This window comes from Chrysochloris asiatica, unplaced genomic scaffold, assembly GCF_000296735.1.
Source record: "Chrysochloris asiatica unplaced genomic scaffold, ChrAsi1.0 scaffold00094, whole genome shotgun sequence".
In the NCBI taxonomy this organism is placed as follows: domain Eukaryota; kingdom Metazoa; phylum Chordata; class Mammalia; order Afrosoricida; family Chrysochloridae; genus Chrysochloris; species Chrysochloris asiatica.
This window is the reverse complement of record NW_006408612.1, coordinates 1,918,050-1,933,047: the sequence shown is the minus strand read 5'-3', so window position 1 is coordinate 1,933,047 and position 14,998 is coordinate 1,918,050. Positions and strand designations below refer to the sequence as shown.

At 39.7% G+C, this 14,998-nt stretch overlaps 1 protein-coding gene and 1 pseudogene across 8 annotated transcripts in view; both read right to left on the bottom strand.

Moving 5' to 3' along the window:
* DYNC1I2 (dynein, cytoplasmic 1, intermediate chain 2) overlaps positions 1 to 11,279 on the bottom strand; it is a 64,101-nt gene extending 52,822 nt beyond the window's left edge. For 4 of the 8 annotated variants that reach the window (XM_006866629.1, XM_006866627.1, XM_006866632.1 and 1 more), the window contains exons 1-2: positions 5,966 to 6,073; positions 3,782 to 3,899 (exon numbers count right to left, since the gene is read on the bottom strand). In XM_006866629.1, the coding sequence (XP_006866691.1) occupies positions 3,782 to 3,899; positions 5,966 to 6,073 (226 nt within the window). Of the gene's footprint in view, positions 1 to 3,781; positions 3,900 to 5,965; positions 6,083 to 11,168 lie in introns of those variants that run through there. The other 4 variants (XM_006866625.1, XM_006866631.1, XM_006866630.1 and 1 more) reach the window with 3 other exon arrangements.
* On the bottom strand, positions 6,657 to 7,202 carry LOC102833674 (annotated as a pseudogene).
* Positions 11,280 to 14,998: the final 3,719 nt, after the last annotated feature.

Genomic DNA, 14,998 nt, shown 5'->3' with positions numbered 1-14,998 from the left:
CTCAGCATTTCTCAAGCTAGGGGAACAGAAGAAAAAATTCAAGCCTCGACTTTCATTATTGAAAGTTTCTCTAGGCAAATTATTCAATGATGCAGAAATCATCAAAAGAAGATGGAAGGAATACACAGAGTCACTGTACCAAGAGGAAAAGGTTCATGTTCAACCATTTCAAGAGGCAGCATATGATCAAGAGCCAATGATACTTAGGGAGGAAATACAAGGTGCATTCAAGAAATTGGCAAAGAATAAGGCACCAGGAATTGATGGAATAAAAATTGAAATCTTTCAAGAAAATGAGGCGGCACAGGAGGCACTCACTCATCTCTGCCAAGAAATTTCAAAGACAACTATCTGGCCAACTGATTGGAAGAGATTCATATTTGTGCTCATTCCAAAGAGAGGTAACCCAACGGAATGCAGAAATCATCGGACAATCTCTTTGATATTCCATGTGAGTAAAATTTTGCTAAAGGTAATACAGAAACGGCTACAATCATACATTGACAGAGAACTTCCAGAAGTTCAAGCCGGATTCAGACGAGGTAGTGGAACGAGAGATATCGTTGCTGATGTTCGGTGGAACCTGGCTGAAAGCAGAGAATATCAGAAAGATGTTTACCTATGCTTTATTGACTACGCAAAGGCTTTTGATTGGTTGGATCATGACAAGCTATGGACAACATTGAGAAGTATGAGTATTCCAGAACACTTAATTGTGCTCATGCGGAGTCTGTATTTGGACCAAGAGGCAGTTGTTCAAAGAGAACATGGGAACATTGAATGGTTTAAAATTTAAAAAGGTGTGTGACAAGGTTGTATTCTTTCACCATACTTATTCAACCTGTATGCTGAACAAATAATCCAAGAAGCTGGGTTCTATGAAGAGAAACGTGGCATCAGGATTGGAGGAAGACTCATTAACAACCTGCGATATGCAGACGATACAACCTTGCTTTCTGAAAGTGAAGAGGACTTAAAACATTTACTGATGAAGATCAAAGAGCACAGCCTTCGGTATAGATTACATCTCAATGTCAAGAAAATAAAATCCTCACCACTGGACCAATAAACAACATTCTTATCAATGGAGAAAAGATTGAAGTTGTCAAGGACTTCATTCTTCTTGGATCACCTAGCAACACTCATGGAAGCAGCAGTCAAGAGATCAAAGGACATATTGCATTAGGCAAATCTGCTGCACAAGCCCTTTTTAAAGTGTTGAAGAGCAAAGATGTCAGCTTGAGGACTAAGGTGCACCTGACTCAAACCATAGCATTTTCAATAACCTCATATAAATGCGAAAGCTGGACAGTGAATACGGAAGACCGAGAAGAATTGATGCTTTTGAGTTATGGTGTTGGAGGAGAATATTGAAAGTGCCATGGGCTGCCAAAAGAACCAATAGATCCGTTTTGGAAGAAGTGCAGTCAGAGTGCTCCTTGGAGGCCAAGATGACCAAACTTCGTGTCTCATATTTTGGACATATTGTCAGGAGGGACCAGTCGCTGGAGAAGGATATCATGTTTGGTAAGGTGGAGGGTCAGAGAAAAAGAGGAAGACCCCAAGGAGATGGATTGGCCAAGTGGCAGCATCAATGGTCTCAAGCGTGGCAACAGTAGTGAGGATGTCCCAGGATCAGCCAGTGTTTCATTTTGCTGTGCACAGGGTTGCTATGAGTCTGTATCGACTCAATGGCACCTAACAACAACAACAGGATAAAGCATTGGACCGTAAGGCTGGTTTGAACCTCAGAGTTGGCAGTCCACACTCACTAGCCGCTCCTTGGAAACCCTATACAGGGTTGTTTGTTATGAGTCAGAACTGACTTGATGGCACTTAACAACAACAAGGGGGAAAAAAGAATCAACCAAAAATAGGATAACAATGAAAGACATGAAATATTTAGTAGTAAATTCAATATAAGATGTTTTAGATCTGCATACTTAAAACTGAAAAGTATAGCTGAGGGAAAAAAATTAAATAATTGTTGGTGTTTAATACAGTCATTATTTAGATTGTGGTGATACTTTCACAAGGGTACTCATTTTGTTTTCAAAATTGTACAGTTTAAGTATTTGCAGTTTATTATATGCCGAAGATAATCTAATTAAACTATTAAAAAAAGAATCAGTGATGGCAGTGTGTTATGTAGTGAGAAATACGAGCAAGTAAACAGAGTGAAACTGAAGTCCTTAGAAGAAGAATTAAAAAAAACCTCTAAGAGAAAACAAAAGTAGACAGAAAAAATGATCATGCAAAAGCTTTATACAACTAACAAGCAATCTGGTTTAGTTACTAGGGTATTTTTTTAAATGTGGAAAAAGTGCTCTGGATAATTTGCTTTGAGATTATACAATATGCAACATAAGATTAATAACGTTGTTGTTAAGTGCAGTCACACTGGTTCCCACCCATAGTGACCCTGTATAGGGTTTCTGAGGAAAAGGCTTATTACTAAGATTATTTTTAAAGACATAAAAAGTAATATACAACAGAGCTTCAAAAAAATTCACGTGAAAAATCACATTATCTTTAATTCTATTTTTCCATGAACTTTCTGAAGCCCCCTCATATTTCCATCTTCAATTTTACAGAGAAAATCAGCTGAAAAAAGGCAACAATGAAGCAGACCACAAGAGGAACATTTTTTTTTATGCCGGTTCTTTAAGAAATATCAGCTATAAAGAGAGCTAATCACAATTTCATAACAGATAGCATCAGTTATCAGCTCTGGTATTTGTCTCCTGGACTAGATAAAGTTAGCTCATAAACTAGTCCTGAACATTTTAGGTCCCATTGTGGTGTGGTGCTGTAGGATAAGCAATGGACTGCTAACCACAAGGCCAGACGTTGAAACCCACCAACCACTCCTTAGAAACCCTATGCAGGGTCACTGTGAGCCAGAAGCAACTTGATGCCACCTAACAACAGCGAAAAGCACAAGGCCATGTCAAGCTCAAATGTTATGTAACAGTATCCAGCACAAAGTTCCAAGTATCTTAATTAAACATTTAATGTTTTCTGATGCAACTACATCGTCCTCAGTACTCTACTACTCTTCCTGCTTTATGGTTTAGTAGCTACCCAAGGAATAACCCAGAAAAATAACAAGATAAAGTAAAATCACTGCCAAAACATCCCACCAATAGCAGAGGAGTATAAAATTCACCATCCACTCCTACACCTTTGTCTACATGTGCTTTAAAAACTTTGATTCGTTTACCACTCTAAGCTGCTCCTCATTGTGAGGTTTGCCCAGGACTGCGCAGTGTTTTGTTCTGTTGTACATAGGGTCACTATGAGTTGGTACCAACTCGATGGCAACTAACAACAACAACAAACCTGCTCCTCAGAAACCCTATATAGGGTCACTATGAGTTAGAACTGACTTGATACTACGTAACGATAACAACAAACCTACAGAAAGAATCACCCAGAAAAAGTTCAGGAAGCATAGTCATCTTTGAACTAACACAGCAGGGCACTGACAAGTTGGTAAACAAATGCTTACTGAAATACATTATTATTTAACAAGAAAAGTTAGTTGGTAGTTTGGTATATAGTAATAAACTTAATTAATCCTGCAGCTCTTTTAACAAGCTAATTAGCCATATGTTAGCACATCTGAAAAAAGACAATTCCAACTAAATTAAAAGATTTTTAAGAGACACAAATAAGAACCAGTGCAAAATACATCAAGTCCATTCACTCATGTCGGCTACAGATGAGCTGAGTGAAGTGAGTATTTCTCTCTAATAAATGCATCTATCACTCTCCTTACCAATAGGGGCTTCTGGAGTTAGGCCCATGCTTTGAAGCAATGCTTCAGCTTCTCTTCTTTTTTTTTCAAGATCTGATTCTTCTTGTACAGGAGCAACTACTTCCTTCTTCTGATCAGTCTGAAAAAAAAATCTTAAATTTACTAAGATATAAAACATATTTCTGTTTGCAAAAAAATCTGTGTTTAGAGAATGTGCTGACTGTTTCAAAACAAATTTATTTCATGTAACGTATGAACATTGTAAGCTTGTAGGGGTGAACTTGTTGGGATATATAGATTAATGACAGCATCATTCAACGAAAATCATTCTCAATAGAGTTCTACTAAGTAATTTTCAAACAATATGTACTTAAGTCACCATTTTTGTATGTAATCAAGGAGTTCCCAAAACGTTTCCCTAAAAAGGGAATTGAAAAAGTATGGTATAGTTCTAATTATCTACAGTATGTAATTGCTGTCTGTGATTCAAAGAATGTAGACATCTCTCCCAAATGGTACAGAAACTCAGCTATAAGTATCACAATGCTGTAAAAATTACCTAAGAGTTAGTAAATTTTAAATAGACACTTGATTTGTTATGAAAAAGTATGAGAGTACTTCAAACTTCTGCATGAAGTCTTAATTGTATTTATGGAAACTTATGCAGAGGATATTTGTCAAAAATTCACTTTCAAAAAGATTTTTACTTCTTAAACTACAGGTGCAATTTTTATAATAATAAAAACATGGTTATGTTTGACAAAATTACAATTTACGTTTACATAGCAGAAAACATACTTTATCAAAAATTTTGTCATCTTTTATTTCAGTAATCATTTACTATGTTTTAGCAAAATCTTACAGTTACACTAAACAAACCTCAATACTCTCAAGTTATCCACACATCTAAAATAAAATCTAAGGAGAATTTATATATATACACCAAAATGCTGATTTTCACTAGACAATTATCACTTTAACAATGAGTCATAATATTTTATGATACCATTTTAAAGAAATCACCAGGGGGAAAAAAAAATCAAAATAGCCTAAATAAGCTATATGTTATCGAGTTGACCTTTCATCTGCATGCAACAGTATATTAATTAACTCCCTGTTCAATACTATTAAATTATGTCTATAGATATCTTTATAAACAGTATATTATAGAATCATGCAATAGACCTCCCCCCTTTGAGACTACTTATACCATGGCTATTATAAAAAAATAAAAATCACATTTGTTCTCAGCACTGCTGGGTTTAAAGCTATAGTGTGAATCATATTTGTATCAGTTAGTTTTTAATCAGAAAGATAATTTAAAACTTAAACCCTCTTATAATAATACAACACAGGAGGGTTTGGAAGAAACAAGACAATTCTTCAATATTAGACCTTTATGGCATCATAGCAATGTTGGTGGTGGTGGTATGATTAAGTGCCGTTGAGTTGGTTCCGACTCATAGTGATCCTGTATGAGGTTTCCGAGAAGCAGCTGGTGGGTTTTAACTGCTGACAAACCGTGGTTGGCAGTCCAGTGATTAACCTACAGTGCAACACTAGGAATTCATCACATATATATTTTGCTGTTGATTACTGCCATTGCGTCAGTTCTGACTCATAGCACCATTGTATAGGGTTTTCAAGGGTATAAATCTGTAAGGGAACATAAAGCCTCATCTTTCTCCCTCAGACCAGCTGATAGATTCAAACTGCTGACCTTGTGGGTAGCAGCCCAACTTGGAATCCACTGTGCTACCAGGGCCCCTTGCTAGCAGTTTAGACTAGTAAAATATTCAGATAAACGAGTTCAAAGTCTAAACTAAGTTATGATTTACATACTACAAGCTATTATAATGCAGATGGCCCCCATTTATACAATAAAGTTATTGCTATGAGATTAAATATGTAAATTGAACTTTTACAATCAAATCCTAGAAACAAATCAATCTACATAAGATAATTTTATTCAGTAAAAACTAAATTTTTAAAGAATCATGTTTTAATTTACAAATTTTGCCATTTCCACATATCTGGCATCCTTGAAGAAACATACAACTACAGTGATATACCTACAGTCACAATTGCTGGATTTTTAATTATTCTGTAATTATTACTTATAAATATATATCTTATAAAGGTATAAGAATATAAAATAAAACCAAGCTATTTTATACTAAATTTATTTTAAAAATTCAAACATACTTCCTTTTTTTTCCTTTCTTCTTCTTTTCTCTTCTTTTCCTCTCTGATTTGGGCCAACCGTTGCTTCTTACGCTCCAATTCAGCTTTTAATTCACTTTTGTCCGACATGTTTGGGATCTTAAAGAAAGATGCAGTTGTTTACAATAATCATTATCTTGGTAATAGCAATACACATACAAAAGCAATGCTTCAAAAACTAAAATGTGTCAAGGAGCCATGTATGTTTAAGATGCCTATCTAGAGAGACCATATAAACTCTGCTTTTAAATTAACAGACTGGAAAAAAATTACAAGCAAATGTAGATTTAAGAAATAATACCTAGCCTCAAGCACAGTCTAGAAAATACTAAGCTCTTTAATGTTCACATGCTCAAATTTAGCACAATGCCTCAATGTTTTTTGTTTTTTTGTGTGTGGTGTTTCAGAAACAGAATTTATCCCCAATGCCAATATGCTTCCTCTCCTCTTTAACTTAAAGCTGTGTGTGGGGGTGGGGGTGGGGGTGGGGGAGAATGGAAGGGATAAAAGAGTGGGTGGGAGGGTGCTTTAGTAAGTTTAGTAAAGAGTAACAGGTGCTTTTCCAGTAATGAGATTTTACTTTGGGGTTCATAAAAATTGCATATATGTGATTGAGTTTATTGCAGAGAAAGCAAAAATAGGTTCTAGAAAGAAAACAGAGACACAAATTGCCTCAATAGCCCTGCCACGGATCTGCCTGATTCTTTCGCAGCAAGAAGTTGATCTTGCGAACCATTTCCATGTGGTAGATCCTCTGGCAGGTTTCACAGCTGCCCCCGCTGTTGCTTATGGCAAGGCTTCTCATAATACCACCTTGGCTTAATGTCATCAAAGAGCCCATCCATGGTGAGGATTGGTGTGGTGCTGTGGATTAATGCATCCGATTGCAAAGCCACTTGAACTGCAAGGCTGGTGATTCAAGCTTACCGGCTGCTCCTCGGAAACCATATACAGGGTTGCTATGGGTCGGAATCAACTCGACAGCACTTCACAACAACATGTACCTTCTGGAGTCCTGGTGTGGCACTGTGGGTTAATGTGCCAGACTGCAAAGCTGTCTGAACTGCAAGGTTGGCGGTTCAAGCTCACCAGCTGCTCCTTGGAAACCCTATACAGGGTTGCTATGGGTCAGAACTGACTCGATGGCACTTCATATCAATGCACCTTCTACATTCCCTTCTTGTACCATCACAGTCCTGGCAATGAACTTCAGATGTTTTGCTATGACTTTGGATTTAAAAGTCTTCACTCTGCTGTACCTTCCAAGTCAAGCCCACCGCCTTCCAGGCCCCAGGCCCAGTTTAAATTCCTCAGGATGCACCCAGAGTTCCCAGGACCCGAAGGTGACCCACGACCGGAAGTGGAAACATGCCTTAATGTTTTATTGTGATTTGAGTGGCAATCTACAGACCAAAGGGTTTTCCATTTGACAAGTTTATAAGAGGGGGCTTCAAAAGTTTTATGAAAAAATTCCATTATCTTTTAATTCCATTCTTCCAGAAACTTTTTGAAGTTCCCTCATATTGGCTGTAATCCTCACAACGCGCGGCACTTTCCCCATTTCCTTGGTGTTTCCATTCCTCCTCCTTTCTTATCCCTTCCTGCCTGCTGAGCTTTATTCTGCTGCAGAAGCTGCTTGCTGTTTTGATCTCATATGGACTGTTCTAAGCAGTGCATTCCTCCTTGATATTACTACTTACCTTTTAGGCCTGTCTACAGTATGAGGCACAGGGGTGGGTTCAGTTACAGGCTTGAAGGGTGACCAAGGGCTGCAGTCTTAAGGGTTCCACCAGTCTCTATCAGACCAGTAAGGATGATGTTTTTTATGAACCACTATGCTTTTTTGAAAGGAGCACTGATGGCGCTGTAATACTGGACTGCTAACCACAAGGTTGGCAGTTCAAATCCACTAGCTACTCTGAGAGAGAGATGTGGTTTTCTGCTCCAGTAAAGACTTACCAACTCAGAAACTCTACACAGAGTCGCTATAAGTTGGAGTCACCTTGATGGCAGTGGGTTTATTACCATCTATGGTGGTACAGTGGTTAAGCGCTCAGCTGCCAAGCAAAAGATCAGTGGTTTGAACCTACCAGTGTCTCTGCAGGAAGAAGATGTGGCAGTCTGCTTCTGTAAAGATTTGCAGTCTCAAAATCCCTATATAGGGTCACTATGAGTTGGAATTGACTTGATGGTTGTGGGGATGGGGTGGGGGTATGTTTCTTAATGATAACATACAAAGGTAAGTAAAAAAGCATTACTATTAGGGTTTCAGTTCATACATATACAAGCTTATTCTGAAGAAAATGTGTTCAAACGTATTTCTGCAATCAGTGGATGACTGTAGAGAAGTTCCACCAAAAATGTATTTGTCTTAGTCTCCTTAGGGTGCCTTCAAAAAAAGGATACTTTTTGTCCCATGGAAGATGATTTTTGAGGGCAAGGTTAACATAAAAAATGCAACTGAAGTCAAGTGAACAGCTTCCTAAATCACTGAAGTTTTGCAACACATTTATAGGAATATGTTCCACATAAAACAACACTTTTACCCAGGTCAAGCATTTTAAAGAAAGCCAGGAAGACCTGAAAGATGAGACAAGAGAGGGAAGATTGTCAACCTTGATGAATGAAGAAACTGGCTGAGTTCCAGAAACCAGTGGAAGAGGACTGTAGAATTACTATATAACTTCTGGAATTGGGACCTCACATGATTAAACATTTTCAATTTTAAGCAAGCATCTTGGCCTCTGTAAGCTTTGGACACAAGGGTGCAAAAAGAGTGGTGTGGAGACCAGCTAGCTCAAAGTCTTAAGCAAAATCAAAGCTAATGAAGATGCTTTTTATTGAATGAATAATAACCCGGGATGAGTCTTGAACTTACCAATACAATATAGAGAGCATGGTTTAACCAAAACACGGCTTCTGAGGGGCTTTGTTGGGCCAGTTACATTCAAGCTCAGAAGGTTGTGATGACTATGTTTTGGGATTCCAAAGAGGTAATCTTGATAAGATTTTCTCTAAGGACACAGGATGATCATGGGTATTAGGATGAAATATTAAGAAAACAAAAAACTGCAACGGCCATAAAAACTGTGCCACGGCATTTCCATTATGACAATGCACCTGCTCATTCTCTGAGGAGAGCAAGAGCTGTCCGATGAGAATTTCCTTGGGAAACCACATCTCATCCACCCTATGTCCCTGACCTTGCCCTTTCAAACTCTTTTTGCTCCCCAAATACAAATAACATTGAAAAGGAGAATGATTTGTCTCCCTCAAGGATGCCAAAACTACTATTTTAATGTGGTGTACAACAAAGAGGGCAGAATTCTTCTGGGAAGAGTTGTTGTTAAGTGCTGGCAAGTGATAGCGACCCTGTATAGAGTTTCTGAGGAGCGGCTGGTAGGTTTGAACCAACACCTAGCGGTAAAAACCAGACATAGTGGTCCAGTGCCATACCAGGACTCCTCTGGGAAGGAGATGAAAATACCACCTTCAGAAGTGTACAGACCTAGATGGAGAATATGATGAGAAATTACATCTTCCCATTTAGATATTTTTGTTTAAAAAAAGGTGGCTATAATTTTGTAACAATACTTTTTAAGTTACTTTTGTCTTAGGGCACTGGATATAAAGGTCAAAAGGACATCAGTTGGCCTTAAGAACTCAAACTATATATGACACTGATCAAAACTATTGTCAGAATTTCACTTTCATTCCTAAACATTTGAGGAAAATTATGAAGACAAACAGGAAATTCCTGTAAACTCAAAAAGTGGCACATAAGTAGTAATATTAACAAGCAAAACATAAAATACACCATTGTTAACTATGAAATCAAACGGCTTTTTCTTTCCCCATATCTTCTTATGGCACTTTTAGTACAATTATTTATGAACATGCCTGAAATGTCCTACAAGACAATAATCTTCCTGAAAGTAGGAACCATGTTTTCAATATTCTTGTTGCCTTCACATCATTCAGTGCCCTAAGCATTAAAAGTGACTGAAAATGACTATATGAATAATGGATAATATATACAGAATTAAAAAACAGAGTTTCAAGAAACAATGACAGACACTACTTCATTCTCAGCTTGGAATAATGAATTCAAAAAATCGTCTGAGGCCTGAGTCTAATAAATAAGAAGCCTAGAAAGTGTTGCCTTCTCCATATTATTGCTCTATTTAGATGCTAATTGATCTCTCTTAACGTCAGTTTTGTAAAACTGAAGTCTTAACAACTTTCACCAGGAAAAACATAACAATTTCTGGGAAAATGCAGTTATAAGGAAATCTCTTAAAACTCACAGATGTTATATTACAATATAGTCAAAGTGTGTGTGTGTGAGAAAGCCCTCTACTAATAAAAACAAGAAATTTCCGTGGCAAAACTCCATCAAGACTGATGTGCAAGTTGATAATTTTCAAATAACTACAAAATGTGCAAAGCTGACACGCAGATTGTTATTTCCGCTGAACCATCCAAAGCAAACAAGAGAACTTGTTCCCGCACCGTCCTTTCTACATCTCTCAACTGCTTCCTATGAACAGCTCTCAGAGAACTTCGATCCGTGACTATATGCTGGCCTCAGAACGTCAGTTTCTGTTCAGCGTCAATGGTAAAATAGATGTGCAAACACTAACTGATAAAGCAACTTTTCTGCAAGAGCCCGACAACAAAACTGCATGGCGGGCTGGCACTCCAGTGCCCAGTGAGGCCTGAACCTCCATGATTGACAAGCCAACTCTTGAACAACTACGGGAGAGGCTCGGGAGGTGCGTGCAGGGTCCTCCGCGTTCCAGGGCTTAGCAACACACACAGGGTAAGGGCACCGCTGTCACAGCTGATAATCACGACTTCGTCGGTGAAACGGAGCAAGACCAAAGGGAGCCACTTTCTCCCCAAGGGGTCAAGCCAAGAGGGCGCGGCCCAGGTTAGGGCGTTCGGGGAAAGTGCCAGCGGCTCCGGACAAGCCTCGAAGCTCCTAGGCCGCCTCCAGAGGGACAAGGAGGGAAGAGAGTGAACTCCCCTCCCCCGGCTGCCCTGAGTCACCGCACCGGCTCTCCCAGCCTCTGCGCTCCGGAATCCGACCGGGCGGCGCTGTCAGAGGAACGGTCAAGCGGCACTTCAAATCCGCACGCGGGACACAGCAGACAGGAGGCCTTGAGAGGAGAAGTCAACCCACCTGTCAAAGTGGCGAGATGGGGAAGCGTCCGCCCGCCTGCAACTTCCCGATGATGTCGTTTGCCTTCACCCTTAATGCCAACTGTCGTCGCCACCAGCTCCGCGGCTTCCCGATGCACACAAAGAGGGATGGGCGGCGGCAGCTACGGCGAGAGCATAGGGACAAATATATTCACCATAATGAGGACGCACCCAAAAAGAAGGGACAGGATCTTGCTGAGGAGAATTTTAGCCCTCCCCTCCCCCATGACTTACCTGGTGTACAGCAGAGCGGATAAATGAGGCAAAGAACAGAGCAGGCTCGGAGACCCAGTGTTTTCCTTTTGGTAAAGCTAGAAGACTACGCCTAATATCCCCGGACTACGTTAGCAAACCACCAGAGTGACGCCGCCCCACGGAACTACAAGCCCCATCGTGAAGGGAAATCTGCGTGTTGAGGACAATGCAGTTTGGGAGTCGCAAGGTATGCCGGGACATGTAGTGTTTATTACCCTTGTAGTTTCCCATCTCGAGGCCTTCGTTTTTCCAAGATTCCACTGAGAAACTGTAAAGTACAGGTACTCTCTTCCCCAGTTCCTCAACTTCCCTAGCCCCGATCTCCGTAAGCTGAGGTGCCTATGAAACTGTTCCTTTTGTGTGTAAAGCGAAAACGGAATTACCATTAATTTATAAGGCAACAATTTAAAGTGTTTCTAGATCCAAAAAATAACCTGTCAAATAACAAAAAATAAAACCAAAGCCACAGCTATTGATCCGATTCCAACTCTATAGTGACCCTGTAAGACACAGTAGAACTGCCCCTGTAGGGTTTCCAGGGCCGTACATACTCAGAAAGCAGATTGTTACAGCTTTCTCTTGCAAAGCCACTGACCTTTTGGTTAGTAACCAAGTGCTATCATCACTGCACCAGATGGCTCCTTGTAAGTACCACATAAATCCTAAAATAACGCTAACATTTACTACTCACAGACACAGTTCAAAGCTGTGGTGGCTTGATGCTGAGATTATGACTATAGCTCCCTGGAGCGTTCCTGCTGCCTCTTTAACAGCTTCCTGTGAAACAAATCCTGAATGTGAATGATTTTCACCTTTTTTTGTTGTTGTTAAAGGAGAATCTTCTTAAAGTTTCTTTTGGTTCATCCAAAGCAGGTACTAATGTAAGTCTTTCATAAAAGTGAAGTGGTGCAGCAAATTTTCTAAAAGTGGGGAATACCTGTACTTTTCTTTACTGTGCTGTATTCAAGTCTGTTAATCGGTGTTTTAAGGAGCTCTGGTGGCATAGTGGTTATAAATCGGGCTGCTAATCTCACGATCAGCAGTTCAAAACTACCAGCACTTCCGAGGGGGAAAGATGAGGCTTTCTGCTGCCATGAAGTTTTACAACTTCACAAACCCTGTGCAGGGGTCGCTATGGGTGGAAACCGATTCAACGGCACTTAACAACAACAACAGTCAGTGTTGTATGTGTTATCTTAAGATCTTTGATAAGTTTTTGGCAAAATTTCAGGAAGTATTATTTTTCAATGGTGAACCTCTACATTATACTACATATTTGTGAAGAAATTTTTTACACAAACTACTTACCAAAAGTTGGCTGTGGAATCCTGTCCCAAGGAGTCTCTGCCCAGAGATCCCACTTCTGAAAGGCCACAGCCATGAAAACCCTGTGGAGCCCAGTTCTCTGATACACATGGGGTCACCATGAGTTGAGATCAACTAGAAGACAACTAACAGCAACAAAAACAACATAGAAGTTTTAGAAGTTAAGACTCGGTGAATGACAACTGGTAAGAGAGTTCACATAACATTTTAGGCAAAATATAAATGAAAATATAATAAATCAGGATAACATAGTTCTCAAATATTTTGTTGTAATGGGATAGCATACAAGTTTTGGAAATAAATCATTTTATATAATTAGACAACTTTGCTGCACAAGACCTTTGTAAAGTGTTGAAGAGCAAAGACGTCAGCTTGAGGATTAAGGTATGCCTGACCCAAGCCATGGTATTTTCAATAACCTCAAATGCATGTGAACTCTGGACAGTGAATAAGGAAGACCGTAGATGAATTGATGCTTTTGAGATATGGTGTTAGAGGAGAATATTGAAAGTGTCATGGGCTACCAAAAGAACCAACAGATCTATGTTGGAAGAAGTACAGCCAGAGTACTCCTTGGAGGCCAGGATGGCCAAACTTCGTCTCTCATTCTTTTGACATATTGTCAGGAGGGACCAGTCACTGAAGAAGGATATCATGTTTGGTATGGTGGAGGGTCAGAGAAAAAGAGGAAGACCCTCAGCAAGATGGATTGGCAAAGTGGCAGCATCAGTGGACTCAAGCGTGGCAACAATTGTGAGGTTGGCCTAGGACCAGGCAGTGTTTCATTCTGTTATACATAGGATCGCTATGAGTCAGTACCAACTCGATGGCGCCTAACAACAACATATAATTAGAATCTAAGTGAAGCAAGACATGAGCTCCACAGTTAATAGATTTTTTTAGTATATAAACAAAGCAAAAATTATTGGTGTATGAATTTTCCAGATGTAATTTAGGTTGATACATATATATATTTTTAAGCTTATTGAAATAATTTATAGCATTATTTGGGATAAATTCAAGCTCCATTCCATAGGACAAAGATGAGGCTTTCTGCTCCTCAGTGGTGGTAGTGTTCCATGAAGTCAGTTCCAACTTGTAGTGACCCTGTATAAGGTTTCTGAGGTTGTAAATCTTTTGTTTTTCTTGTTTTGTTGTTGTTGTCAGGTGCCATCGAGTCAGAACCGACTCATAGCGACCCCATGCACAGCAGAACGAAACAATGTCTGATCCTGGGCCAACCTCACTACCGCTGCCACACTTGACGCCATCAATGATGCCACCTGGCCAATCCATCTCGTTAGGGGTCTTCCTCTTTTTCTCTGACCCTCCACCCTACCCAGCATGACATCCTTCTCCAGCGACTGTTTCCTCCGGACAATATGTCCAAAGTACAAGAGACGAAGCTTAGCCATCCTGGCCTCCAAGGAGCACTCTGGCTACACTTCTTCCAAAACAGATCTATTGGTTCTTTTGGCAGTCCATGGCACTTTCAGTATGGCAGTCCATGGCACCTTCTTGTTTGGTGCCATCGAATTCAGTACCTACTCATAGCGAACTTATGCACAACAGAACGAAACACTGCCTGATCCTGGGCCAACCTCACAATTGTTGCCACGCGTGAGCCCATTGATGCTGCCACTTTGCCAATCCATCTTGCTGGGGGTCTTTCTCTTTTTCTCTGACCTTCCACTTTACCAAACATGATATCCTTCTCCAGCGACTGGTCCCTCCTGACGATATGTCCGAAATCTTTACAGGATTAGAAAGTCTCATCTTTCCCTGGTGGAGTGACTAGTAGACTTGAACTGCTGACCTTGTGGTTAGCAGCTCAGCTTGTAATACACTATGCTACCAGAAGATTTAAAGCCTCAGAAACCCACATAGGGTTGTTATGAGTCAGAACTGACTCCATGGCACAAAGCCAACATCAGAGTCCTGGTGTGGCATAGTAGGATAAGCCAGCCATTCCTTGAAAACCCTATGCAGGTTTGCTATGTGTTGGAACCAACTGGATGCCACTTTAACAACAAAGCTAACAACACAGTAACATCTTTCCTATTTATGTAAAACTGATAGAAAACTTATTGTCTAAGTCTAGGATTAACATTTAAAATTCAAATTCTAAATCCTTGTGCCTATGCCCCATTTTTTTCTTTATCTTGCTCTGCCTGTATATAAAATAAATAATATCTCAGAAATTAATTTCAGAGAAAGAAGACTCTTAAA